This window comes from Schistocerca nitens, chromosome 4, assembly GCF_023898315.1.
Source record: "Schistocerca nitens isolate TAMUIC-IGC-003100 chromosome 4, iqSchNite1.1, whole genome shotgun sequence".
NCBI lineage: Eukaryota > Metazoa > Arthropoda > Insecta > Orthoptera > Acrididae > Schistocerca > Schistocerca nitens.
This window is the reverse complement of record NC_064617.1, coordinates 717,852,551-717,867,162: the sequence shown is the minus strand read 5'-3', so window position 1 is coordinate 717,867,162 and position 14,612 is coordinate 717,852,551. Positions and strand designations below refer to the sequence as shown.

The 14,612-nt window shown below is 37.6% G+C and overlaps 1 protein-coding gene across 1 annotated transcript in view; it reads right to left on the bottom strand.

Annotated features, from left to right (window-relative positions):
* The window catches only part of LOC126251650 (uracil-DNA glycosylase-like), a 45,016-nt gene that overhangs the window by 14,937 nt on the left and 15,467 nt on the right, over positions 1 to 14,612 (bottom strand). Inside the window, exons 4-5 of the mRNA XM_049952204.1 lie at positions 11,871 to 11,959; positions 11,333 to 11,511 (exon numbers count right to left, since the gene is read on the bottom strand). Of these exons, the coding sequence (XP_049808161.1) occupies positions 11,333 to 11,511; positions 11,871 to 11,959 (268 nt within the window). The remainder of the gene's footprint in view (positions 1 to 11,332; positions 11,512 to 11,870; positions 11,960 to 14,612) is intronic.

Sequence of the window (14,612 nt, the reverse complement as noted above, 5' to 3'; positions counted from 1 at the left end):
ATTGGGGAGAAGAGGAGCTTGTGGCACAACTTGACTAGAAGAAGGGATCAGTTGGTGGGACATGTTCTGACGCATCAAGGGATCACCAATTTAGTATTAAGGATGTAGGCTGCAGTATGTATTGGGAGATGAAGAAGCTTGCACAGGATAGAGTAGCATGGAGTGCTGCATCAAACCAGTCTCATGACTGAAGACCACAACAACAACAAAGATACAAAATTCTGCACAACAAATCCCACTATTGGGACTGTAAATACAAGATTGCTATCGAAATCCAGCTACATGAAAACCTCATTAACAAGGACAATGGATTTCAATTTAGTCAAGTGTGGGCTCTTGCACTGAAAATTTTTCAAATGCAGTGGATACATAACACTGAGTGTGACAAAGGCTGAGTGCAGACTGAGGACCATCATTTGCCTCCCAAACACAAGCTACCCCCCCCACCAACACAGCCAGCACGTCATGCCGTCCATACACAGGGTCAATGGAGGGGGGAGACAACTGGCATATATATGGCATCCACTGGCCAGCATGTCTGTCAGAAGCCGTAAACTGATGATGATGGCATGTTACATAGTTGTTCTATGACGATCAATAAATCTGACTGCATACTAAAAAAGACTTTCAAGCGTCATCGGCAATACGCAATTTTGATGGCCCATTCAAACATATCTTTAGTAATTCACAACATGCACATCTCCCTCGCTCACTGAGCACTCCTCAATTTTTGAATGATTTTTCACACTAATGCTTCAATTTTTCACATTATACAATGCCTCACTGCTTCAAGTCAAAACTGGTAATACGCACTTCCCTTTTCACACATTGTAATATTCATTTTGGAAATTATTCTGTGTACCAATTCACCCACTCCTTTTCTTTAACTGTCCAATATACAAAAACCCTTAAATTGGTTCCATGTCATTATAAATTTGTACAATACATGTGTATAACATACATTACTTTAGTCTTCTTATAATTGCATTTCAAACCTACTGTCAGGCTTTTTCTGTTAGCAAAACTGAGGTGGTTCAAATATATGTTCCATTATTACATATTCCTTCATCTTCACTGTTTAATGAACTGGAAACTTCCTCCAGTAGGACTGCTGAGACTATACTTCGATTATAATTTTTCTGTGACTGACAGACTGTAGTGGCATGGAGCACATGCAAGGTGCAGACAGCCATGCTTCGCAAGGCGCTGCTTGAGAAAGAACTAGATTGGATGGCGGCTGCTCACTACCACTCTACTTGCTGAAATGTCGATCACAAAGTAATTTTAAATGGAGTATAATTATAGGGATTTGAAATCTTCCTGCTCGACTCCTATTTAATACTAAACTTCCCCATCTTGACAAGAATAAGGGAAACTGTATCACCAGTGCATATTCTTCTGTACTCAAACAGATTGTTTCTCAAGGTTCATTTAAACAGATTTGTTGAAGCAGAGTCACACATTTTCTCAAAATCTATTACTCACGAAGTTTTAATTTATACTCTTTGTTCCATTCTGAAATTTCATTCTTGAGTTAAACTATTCACTAAACCAAATCCACATTTAAATCTCGCTTGCTCCTTTCTCTCATTAAAATCAAATGTTTTGCTACGCAGTCAATAAGGGTTTTATTGAATGTTGTGTATATTAGAACAGGCAGTTGATACGTCATAGTCCTTAACGTCTTGCCTGTTACCAACTTGTGAAAGATAACAGTTGAGAAGAGCACAGTTCCAGGACTGGCCAGCTGTCTTCTTCTGCATTTATTTTAGAATAGTTTTGTTAATCTAAACTGCACAACTCTTCCTGCAATTCTTCTGACAAGTGTTATACCTTTCCTTCAAGAGACTGTCATAGACATTGTATTTCCTCACATTGTACAAAAACATAGGTAATTCCTTTGATATGTTTTTTACATAATTCAAACATTTCTTGAGGTGTTATTACATGATTGTCATCAGTCCCCTACAGACTTGCTTTTGTGACAGCTCGCTTTGATGTACCCCCGACACCATCACAAGCGTTCTTCCCATGGCATGAAGTGAAAAAGTGCCACTCTACATCAAACCCAAAATCTTCTTTATGAAAGGAGAAGTTAATAATTTTTTGTTTTGTTTTTATATTGACTTGCTGCCCCATCTGAAAAGTAAATCTGTTTTTTTTATGGAAGGGTGGTGCTGTTTAATGTAGTTTGTTAATTTTGGTTGAAAAATGTGCACTGTTGTAGTGTTGTGTTCAAGATAATCACTTATGACATAAAAGCTGTGGCTCATTAGTTTATCTTTATCTTTATAATAGAATACAAATGGATGAACTGCGGCCTGTTTGTTTACCCAGTGGTGCCCTTATACTTCATCTTGAACAACAAAGGAATAATTTTCCGAAAAGTCAGCAAGAACTAAGCATTCATCAGCTGCCAAGGTTTGCTTTTTGTCTTTCAAAAATTTACTTTGAGCTTTTGCAATAAAATGTTGCATTTTCAGATTTTCAATTTGTATTTTATATTGTCAGGCATCAAATCATCTTTGAATTCTTCAAACATGTCAAAATTGTAAGGCTTGTTTGCCTGGACAATCTTCACATTTCCCTTGATCATACAATTGTAACTGTCAATATTGCATACCGTAACTTCCAAAAGGTCTTTATAGTCAAATCTATGATTGGCCCCATGTATCATCAACTTTACGTTCTGATGATACAAACAAACACAAACACTATGGGTGCCAGATGCCCCTGCAACAATACACCATCTTGGTCTCAACTCGCAAAACTTTGATCTTCCTATTTTAATGTCAGGATTTTCTTTTTTAAATTCAGTGAATATTTCATTTAAATTACACAGTATTAACCTTTTTTGTCTTTGTTTCTGTGAAAGAAAATGGTTCTAAGATTCAAAGTCTTTTTTGCCAGACATCAAACTGCTGTCACTGCCATCGTCATAATACTTAATTACTTTATTAATTGTGTTATCATCTACCAAATTAGATGCACTTTTTTACTAATTGCCTGTTAACTTAACAAGACGTTCTGATACATTAATTTAATTACTAACTTTTGCACAACTCCAAGAATTCGACAGTAAACTGATAATTTTATCCTCTTTGTTTGACGTACGGCATTTAGTTTTTCTATCAAATCATCATATTCGGTTGGTGAAGTTTTAGAACTTTCATCTGTTTTACTAAAAATTTTATTTTGAAATGAGACTTCGAAATTCTTTTTGACTTTAGCTGCCACTTTCTCAATGTTTGTATTCAAGACACTTAGTCTTTTATCTTGACTTGGTTCTCTAATTTTACTAGCAGGTGATGTACCCAGGATTTCATAAGCTGTATCTACCTTTTTAATGGTTGCTGATAAGTCACAAAATTCTGTATCTGAGGTTTCACTACCCTTTCTCTTGTGAATTACAAATATCTTAGAATAACACGTTGGACAATGATTTTCCTGGTATGAGATTGACAAGGCTTTTATTTTTAGAATAATGATCAAATGTTATTTCACGCAAACATTTTGTTATAGGTTTCTTATGTTTCTCAACCCCCACGGATCTTGTCGTTGGTGGGGAGGCTTGCGTGCCTCAGCTATACAGATAGCCGTACCGTAGGTGCAACCACAATGGAGGGGTATCTGCTGAGAAGCCAGACAAACGTGTGGTTCCTGAAGAGGGGCAGCAGCCTTTTCAGCAGTTGCAGGGGTAACAGTCTGGATGATTGACTGATCTGGCCTTGTAACACTAACCAAAACAGCCTTGCTGTGCTGGTACTGCGAATGGCTGAAAGCAAGGGTAAACTACAGCCGTAATTTTTCCTGAGGGCATGCAGATTTCCTGTATGGTTAAATGATGATGGCGTCCTATTGGGTAAAATATTCCGGAGGTAAAATAGTCCCCCCATTCGGATCTCCAGGCAGGGACTACTCGAGAGGATGTCGTTATCAGGAGAAAGAAAACCGGCATTCTACATATCAGAGCATGGAATGTCAGATACCTTAATCGGGCAGGTAGGTTAGAAAATTTAAGAAGGGAAATGGATAGGTTAAAGTTAGATATAGTGGTAATTAGTGAAGTTCGGTGGCAGGAGGAACAAGACTTTTGGTCAGGAGAATACAGGGTTATAAATACAAAATCAAATAGAGTTAATGCAGGAGTCGGTTTAATAATGAATAAAAAAAATAGGCGTGCAGGTAAGCTACTACAAACAGCATAGTGAATGCATTATTGTGGCCAAGATAGACACGAAGCCCACACCTACTACAGTAGTTCAAGTTTATATGCCAACTAGCTCTGCAGATGACGAAGAGATTGATGAAATGTATGATTACATAAAAGAAACTATTCAGAAAGTGAAGAGAGATTAAAACTGAAGGAACTGCAAAAAGGTGGGAATTTTAGGAGATAAGACCTTGGTAAACTGACTAAACCAGAGGTTGTACAGAGTTTCAGGGAGAGCATAAGGTAACAATTGACAGAAATGGGGGACAGAAATACAGTAGAAGAAGAATGGGTAGCTTTGAGGGATGAAGCAGTGAAGGCAGCAGAGGATCCAGTAGGTAAAAAGACGAGGGCTAGTAGAAATCCTTGGGTAACAGAAGAAATATTGAATTTAATGGTGAAAGGAGAAAATATAAAAATGCAGTAAATGAAGCAGGCAAAAAGGAATAGAAACATCTCAAAAATGAGATCGACAAGAAGTGCAAAATGACAAAGCAGGGAAGGCTAGAGGACAAATGTAAGGATGTAGAGGCTTATCTCACTAGGGGTAAGATAGATACTGCCTTTTTTTAAAAAAAAACCCTTTGGAGAAAAGAGTACCACTTGTATGAATATCAAGAGCTCAGATGGAAACCCAGTTCTAAGCGAAGAGGGGAAAGCAGAAAGGAATATATAGAGAGACTATACAAGGGCAATGTACCTCAGGACAATATTATGGAAATGGAAGAGGATGTAGATGAAGATGAAATGGGAGATATGATACTGCATGAAGAGTTTGACAGAGCACTGAAAGACGTAAGTCGAAACAAGGCCCCGGGAGTAGACAACATTCCATTAGAACTACTGACAGCCTTGGGAGAGCCAGTCCTGACAAAATTCGACCATCTGGTGAGCAAAATGTACGAGACAGGCAAAATACCCTCAGACTTCTAGAAGAATATAATAATTCCAATCCCAAAGAAAGCAGGTGTTGACAGATGTGAAAATTACCGAACTATCAGTTTAATAAGTCACGGCTGCAAAATACTAACGCGAATTCTTTACAGACGAATGGAAAAACTGGTAGAAGCCGACCTCGGGGAAGATCAGTTTGGATTCCGTAGAAATATTGGAACACTTGAGGCAATACTGACCCTACGACTTATCTTAGAAGCTAGATTAAGGAAAGGCAAACCTATGTTTGTAGCATTTGTAGACTTAGAGAAAGCTTTTGACAATGTTGCCTGGAATACTCTCTTTCAAATTCTGAAGGTGGCAGGGGTAAAATACAGGGAGCGAAAGGCTATGCACAATTACTACAGATACCAGAAGGCAGCTATAAGAGTCGATGCACATGAAAGGGAAGCAGTGGTCGAGAAGAGAGTGAGACAGGGTTGTAGCCTATCCTTGATGTTATTCAATCTGTGTATTGAGCAAGCAGTAAAGGAAACAAAAGAAAAATTCAGAGTAGGTATTAAAATCCATGGAGAAGAAATAAAAACTTTGAGGTTCGCCGATGACATTCTAATTCTGTCAGAGACAGCAAAGGACTTGGAAGAGCAGTTGAACCGAATGGACAATTTCTTGAAAGGAGGATATAAGATTAACATCAACAAAATCAAAATGAACATAATGGAATGTAGTCGAATTTATATAAGTCGGGCGATGCTGAGGGAATTAGATTAGGAAATGAGACACTTAAAGTAGTAAAGGAGTTTTGCTATTTGGGGAGCAAAATAACAGATGATGGTCAAAGTAGAGAGGATATAAAATGTAGACTGGCAATGGCAAGAAAAGCGTTTCTGAAGAAGAGAAATTTGTTAACATCGAGTATAGACTTAAGTGTCAGGAAGTCGTTTCTGAAAGTATTTGTATGGAGTGTAGCCATGTATGGAAGTGAAAATTGGACGATAAATAGTTTAGACAAGAAGAGAATAGAAGCTTTCGAAATGTGGTGCTACAGAAGAATGCTGAAAATTAGGTGGGTAGATCACATAACTAATAAGGAGGTATTGAATAGAATTGGAGAGAAGAGAAATTTATGGCACAACTTGACTAGAAGAAGGGATCGGTTGGTAGGGCATATTCTGAGGCATCAAGGGATCACCAATTTAGTATTGGAGGGCAGCGTGGAGGGTAAAAATTGTGGAGGGTAAAAATGGTAGAGGGTAGGGTAAAAATGATAGAGGGTAGGGTAAAAATGGTAGAGGGTAGGGTAAAAATGGTAGAGGGTAGGGTAAAAATGATAGAGGGAGATCAAGAGATGAATAAACTAAGCAGTTTCAGAAGGATGTAGATTGCAGTAGGTACTGGGAGATGACGACGCTTGTACAGGGTACAGTAGCATGGAGAGCCGCATCAAACCAGTATGGACTGAAGACCACCACCACCATCACCACCATCACCACCACCACCACAACAACAACAACAACAACAACAGCAAGTTTCTCAAAATGGTTCATGCAAGACTCACCAAAAAGGCAATGAAATTTTTTAAAGTATTTCATTTCATGGTACTTGCATGTTGATTTGACCTCTAGGTCGACTCTGAACTAAAACAACACTTTTTCTTCTTAACTGTAATCTTCGATTAAAGTCATGTCTAGGATACACTCCATAAACACTTATGACATGCTTCATTAACAGTAACATCAACAGAACACTGAGTCCCCATTTCTCAACTGCACATGCGCAGTTCAAGAACTTCTAGATAAATAATTGTGAGTAGACAATTGTTGGTGTAAGAGGGAAGAGAAGTCAGACTTGTATAGGCTTGTAGATGCAACTGTTAGCCTGCCGAAACAATTACCACAGCACTGTTTAGACAAATAATCATTAGCTAGTGTAATGTGGTGTGTTACATTATGCAATTGGTATACTTAATTTAATTGGTCTACTAGGTATCGCAGATGTTAAACTTATTTTTGACTCTTGTTTGTAATCTTTTTTCCATAACTTCCAACTGAATCTCAAAGTTGAAATTTATACTGAAAGTTGATATCATAAAGGTCTATAATTTGTGAAATTTTCAGATTTTTATCTGGTCCCCAACAAAGATATTGTAGGCCACAAAATGGAAAAATTAAAAAATCCATTTTTAAAATAATGTATTCCATAAAAAGTAACTATACTATACAGTGTAATAGCAGAAAAAATAATAAAGCTTAGAAATTACTCTTTCTTTGGAAAACTACTGTTCATAAATTGAGTTTTTTTTATTTCTGGCTGATAACTTGGAACTATTAAAAATATATTACAGAATACATTCAGCTAAGTGATAATGATGTTAATTTGTAGCCCAGAATGTGTTGAACTAAATGCATTTTATCATAAAGGCTTGGGACAATCCACTACTGTATAACTGTAAAAATGTAGGTGCTTGCAAATACGAAAAAATGCATATGGCCTGCAACAAATCTGGCCGCCATTTCAAAATAATAAACAATAAATTTTTTAAAAAATATTTTTGTTACTACTAAACATTGGGGAATTTACCCAGCAAATATTTACTCGAATCTAAGCCGCACTTTTTTTCCGGTTTTTGTAATCCTGCAGCTTAGAATCGAGTGCAAACTAAGCGGACGTTCTGAAAAATGTTGGTAGGTGCCGCCATAACTAACTTCTGCCGTTAAATATATGTAGCGCTACACAGGCATGTTTTGCAGGCACAATGATAAATACTGGCGCCAAAACCTCTGCGTCAGTAAAAAAAAAAAAGGTGGAAGACGAGCTTTTTTCTCTGCCCCGAGTTTCGACCACTGCATTGCCATACATTATCCAACGAAGTAAATACAAATTCCGTATTGTTCATCTTCAAACGTAGCAGCATTTCAATGCACTACGAAAATCCGACTGGCAAGACTGTTTGGGATGTTTGGCAATATGGCCAACTCTACGTTCTGAATTTTTTCTACCTGTGAGAAGAGATGGTTGCTAATAGGAACTTTTTGAATTGTGAATCACACGCAGTATTCTCTTCACCATAAGAATAATACGAATATAAACATTTTGCCATGTATTCTTTCGTGGTTGCTGCTATCTCATTTAAATCCTGTCTGCCTAATAAACTACGAAACTAGAGTAAGACAACAGCAAACGTGGAAGAATATACATATCATGTCATGTTTATTATGCCAAATAGTGATGCAGTCAGAAATGAAGCACGGCAATTGACTAGATTTTTAAATATAAGATGACTAATTTCGGTGCAGAATGTAATGTACTAAAGAGGTGTCTGCAAAGCTTTTCAAACGGAGAAAATTTTTCACTAAACTCTCGTTCAGAACATCATCTATCATATGCAGTCTATTATTTAGCTCTTGTTGATCATTATCAAGGAAAGCAGCAGTGTAAGTAACAACAAATAGCAGTCTCTTGCCATTGTTTCGCTAATGAGACGATTTCTCTCTCTCTCTCTCTCTCTCTCAATTGTAAGCGGCGGTAGCGCGCACAAAAGCAAGCCATGCTGCTAGCGGTGACAGGCCATAAACACTCATTATCAGAATGTGACAAACAATGCATGACACAGTACAATAATGCATCTTCAGCTTAGAGTGACGTAAATACCTATAACAAAAAGAACAGCATGTATTAGATCAAAGAAAAATAAGCAAACAATTCAAACCAGACGAAGCACGTGAAAAAGGAAGGGTACCCGTATAAATATGACGGAGCGCTTGACGCATAGCAATGGCTACCTGGTGAAGCTTAACTGCTAAGCTTACGACTCGAACCAAACTACTGTAGCTGCATCGTCATTCATTCAACCTAAATTGTGTGTCGTATTACAATGGACCAACTTTGTTTTGATTTGGATGTGCGGCCTAAAACTTTTCTCTCCCCTTGAATTTTGAGTCTCAAATTTCAGGTGCGGCTCAGATTCGGGAAATTTTTTTTCCTTGATTCCGAGTCTCATTTTTCATGTGCGGCTTAGATTCGAGTGCGGCTTAGATTCGAGTAAATACGGTATAAAATTTTTCTGAGATGGTCAAGCAAGTGCTGGACCACTTGGTATGGATTGACCCAATAGTTTAACTGTTTGCTAAAATTAAAATTTGCTTTCAGACCTCAGCAAGACTTGGTATCTTTTCGCTTTCTTTTCCTTGGGTGACAAATGTTAGGATTGAGTACAACAGAAAAGAAGACTGAATGAGAAAATTACAGTACCGAATGAATGGCACCAAAATATTGTCAATTAAGACTTTATACTGTGTAAAACAATAGAGCATAGTCTTTCTTATGCATTTAAGAAAAACAAGCAACAGATTTTTATACAGATTTATTACAATATTCAATAAGATGAAGTCCCTGTTTACCAAAGCCTTCAATAAGTCTCTATTTAGTACACAGTACACTAAAGTAGAAAATTCTGTGTCAAATTCCATAAGCAAGTAACTTCTGAAATTCAGCAGCTGTTTCAATTCCTGAACCACATACAGAGAATTGCACTATAACAAGAAAATTGTAAGGCACATTAGGCAGCATATATTTGCATACATCAGTTAATCACAAATATCTTATACCTACTACCACTGCAAGGATTAAATATGGCCAATGAAATGGATTATTAAATTTGCTTCAACTCCTGACATACAATGAAATGATCTCTGTATGTAATCTCATTTACATTTAAAAACAATCATACTATACTGTTGACAAGCACGACATCCCTCCGTTCTTTGTCAATAGTGTCAGGACTGCAGCAGTAGAATCATGCACATGAGCCACAAGTTAATTATCTTATGAGGGAAAGACTCCAGGGACATTATGAGACATTAAATCAAGGGTATTCTCCTCCCCAATTACTCCTAAATGATAAATACCAGTACCTCGATTTACAGAAATCATCATTAAACTAGATGCCTGCCAATGAAATTCCTAACTCAAAACTGCTGGTGACAGTATAACCAAAGGAGTATGACAAACAGTATCTGCTTAACATAATGAGGAAGTAGATTTTTGCTTTTGCTCTGTTTTCCATCTTAAATGTAGTCTGTTTAAGTCTAACAGAATGTTCTGAGGTCAGTGATTTTCTCCACTCAGGGACTGAAATATTAATTTAATCCACTGGTTTCTTGTTTCAGAATGTTCAGTTTAGAGATCCCTAAAGATGTGGGATATACAGTGTAGGAGCAAAGTGTCATTTAATTGTAATGCAGAACGTAAGATATAGTTTTTAACAAATGGCTCCCTTATGTTAATCTTCTAAATATTTCTTTCCACAGATCTGAAGGTTCTCCTTCATAGGGAGATCTACTGGTAAACATGGTCTTATGGTGTCTGCACTTGGTGCATTTTGTGCTGATGATTGTAACAACCTGTGTGACAAACAATAGCAACCAAGTATGATGGATTGAAAGTCAGTTGTCAGTAGCCAATCAGAATACTCATTTGGAATTTTCCCTGGTTCATAAATGAAGTTGGCTAGTATTTTGTTCTACTACATTAGAATTTTATCACACTGTCAAGAAATATGATAAACAAGTAGGTTACTGCGATGAACAATATCCCAGGCTACACCAGACATCAATCTATTGTGAAAATCTTATTTTTGTGCTGAGATTCATTGCCTTCACCAACTAACAAATAACTTGTCATTTGTCACTTTTCAAAATAACGCAGTTCTCTGGATACATTATAAGTCAATTTGTCAGTTTCTTCCATTCGCATTCATTGGCTTCGCCAACTCATATCAAATTGCCACATGCAAATCTAACATAGGCCTTGGGGTTAGTTACAGACCAGTCTGCAGGACGTTAATTTTTTCCATTTACCAAATAAATATGAAAATCCGTAACCTGCATTATGATTCATAATAACCAGAGTTCTCTCCATATTGAAAACAAATTTAATTCAATTCTTATTTCCTGCCAAAAGAAATCATTAGATTCAGGGAGTGTCACTGGCTATCATATCCTATCACCCAACTGCCTACAACCCATATCAACAATTTGCCAACATCAACATGCAACACAACAGGAACTGACACAATAACTGCACTAACCCGATTTACCTAATACACAATGAATGAATGAGTCATTCTTCACCTTTAAGTCATGCATATTTTCAGTATTTCCAAGACATACAAAAAAGGAACATCAATTTCCCAATTATGACATATTTAAGTTTACAATAAATTACCTTGTCAACAACTGCTGCCTTCTTTTGTGCATATGATCCCCACAGAAGAAAAACAATATTGTTATGATTACTGCTGAGGTATTTAATAACAGCATCTGTTAATTGCTCCCATCCTTGATCCTTGTGGGAATTTGCATTGTTGCAACGAACTGTGAGGACAGCATTAAGTAATAAAACCCCTAGAGCAAGAAAGTAAAAATAAAATAAAACAAAAAAATTGGGAAACATGACTCTCAGTAAAAATATTCACAGCTATAGAGAAACAAATATAAACTTCCTCAGCAGTAATAATTTTGATGTCACTGCACAAATTTTAAGCGTACAACTAATGAAACAGATTGAAAAGGGGAAGGATGAAATTAGAGAGATCCCGTTATTGTGCAATAGCGAACCTATGAAGAAATAGCTACCTTATGGGAATACAAAGACACAATGTGGGCTAGACCCCTACAGTGTTAAATACTAACTTACTAAGTTGATGATGTATTGGTTTACAAAATAAGTGAACAACATAACAAATAAAGAAAGTCAAACAAACCTTGACGAGCCCAGCCACAGAGATTTCCATGCACAGGTGCCTTGAAGCCCGGTATGTCAGTTTCCAGCTCCTTATACATGTTCAACAGACTGCAAGAGATATTTGAATTTATTGCTTTCATTAATACTGTCAGAAGAATCACATGAAATGTATAAGCTTTATAGAAATTCTAGGGAGGAAAGAATAAACAAAAACAAAGAAAGGCAACCACTCACCTGCTGATAATGTAAGCATCTTACATGCAAACTTAACAGCACAGAAAATTTAAACTATTTCTTGAGAGTGCTACTCTTCTACTTCAGTTTAAGTAAAGCATATACTTTTCCACACATAGACATGTAAATTTTACATCGCATACCAACAATGACTGTTTATGAGCAACTGCCCACATAGACAAGTGTAAAGGTAGAAGGAAGGAGTGTGCCAAAGCATAGGAGAGGATATGGGTTATGGCAAACAAAGCATCAAAGCATGTAGATCATGTAACATGCAATGACATGAGGGGTTGAAGTGGGAGGGAAGGAGGGAAAGGGGGAGGGGGCGAGACAAACGAGTGCTGTTTGCTGCTGTTAACAATAAATATTATAATATTCTTTCTTCATATTTGATACCTTTCAATTTTCAAGAAATGGGTTATCAAACATCTAGTTTTTGCCTGGGGCTCTTAAAGATATTAGTAGAAGGAACATGTGCATTCTACACAGGTTCTGCTACACAATTGGAGTATATACTTTGGTTAAAATAACATTGTGATTGAAAATTCTGCGCGCCAAGCGGCACGGGGCTAGGTGTCAGCGAATCACAGTTCCACATTGGGTTCCATATGCTCACTGTGTTACCAGTTTTGCAGGCACAAGCAGAAATGCCAAATGCCTTGCTGGGAAGGGCAGGTTACAAGTGGGGGAGGGGGGGGGGCAGGTGAGGCAGGCTACACGTCATACTCATAGAACTACACCTACACCAACATTAGTACTCTGCCAGCCACCTGACTGTGGCAGAAGGTACTTCTGGTACCACTAACTTATCCCCCGTTGAGCATATTCCACTCGCGAATGGCACCTGGGAACAATGACTGTCAGTAAACCTTAGTTATTAGCTCTAATTTCTCAAAATTTTTCATCATGGTTATCTTGTGAGATGTATGTGGGGGGAAGTAATTTTCAATTGCATGAGCACGTGGCTTCATTGGTATGAGTTGGCACCTCCACTCTCCACAACACATGTGTAAATCATAAATGTACTTTAAGGAAAGGCATATTTACAATTGCTTTCATGTTTTCATGTTGGCACCTCAACACTCAACTCTAAGACTGATCTGACCGGTCACACATGATGACACTAATGGAGCTACATTATTCGATTTCTATACATTTCGATTACAAGCTTGAATTTGTTAGGACTTGGCATTCCTACTACCCAGTAGAAAGATACACGTTTCATTTGTGATCAAGATTTCTTATCATTTAGAAATAATTTTCTTTGGGTGATTTTAAGCTGGTGTCAAAGATAGGCTACCCAAAAGCCAAGGTTTTTGAAGTTATAAACACGCAATGTGGCTGTTTGCAAGTTTTGTGGAACAATGGTGTCACTTATTATTAGACTTTAAGAGAATGTAAGTGATGTTTTTATAGATGTTTTTAATTACCCAATGTGAGAACAGCATATAGAAAACATGCTACATAGTAATTAATTTATTAATCTCTCACATTCCAACCAAATCCAAACATCAGCATGTACAATTTATTCAAAATATTCACAGCCAGCGACTTGTGGCCAATAGCTTTAAATATACAAAAATATAAGGTAATATAATAGAGGGAAACATTCTACGTGGGAAAAATATATCTAAAGATGATGTGACTTACCAAACGAAAGCGCTGGCAGGTCGATAGACACAAAAACAAACACAAACATACACACAAAATTCAAGCTGTTGCCTCATCAGGAAACAGGGAAGGAGAGGGAAAGACGAAAGGATGTGGGTTTTAAGGGAGAGGGTAAGGAGTCATTCCAATCCCGGGAGCGGAAAGACTTACCTTAGGGGGAAAATATAAGGTAATGCAGATGATATCCTTATATAATGCCCCCCCCCCCCCCCCATGAACTATGGACCTTGCTGTTGGAGGGAAGGCTTGCGTGCCTCAGTGATACAGACAGCTGTACCGTAGGTGCAACCACAACAGAGGGGTATCTGTTGAGAGGCCAGACAAATGTGTGGTTCCTGAAGATGGGCAGCAGCCTTTTCAGTAGTTGCAGGGGGCAACAGTCTGGACGATTGACTGATCTGGCCTTATAACACTAACTAAAACGGCCTTGCTGTGCTGGTACTGCAAATGGCTGAAAGCAAGGGGAAACTACAGCCGTAATTTTTCCCAAGGGGGTCATTCCATGTCAATTCAAACAATTTGAGAAAATGTTCCAGTTGATAGTCTCAGATTTGGCTGAAATTTAGCATACCAAAGCTACCAAGTGTGGAACACTCATGTACAAAATTTTAAGTTCCCCTGCCAATTGGTTCCAGAATTATGGCTTGTGAAAGAAGGTGGCATGACCCGGAAATTGCAACCCACATCTGGCAATCTATCTTCAGACCCAACTTCAGGTCTTAATAACTTTGGAACTATTCCACACAGTCCAGTGAAATTTTTACAACCCAGTAACATCCACTTAGAGAACACACTATGAATCAAAACACCAACAACATATTTCTGAGGGAAAATAAAAAATTCCAAACTGTGATTA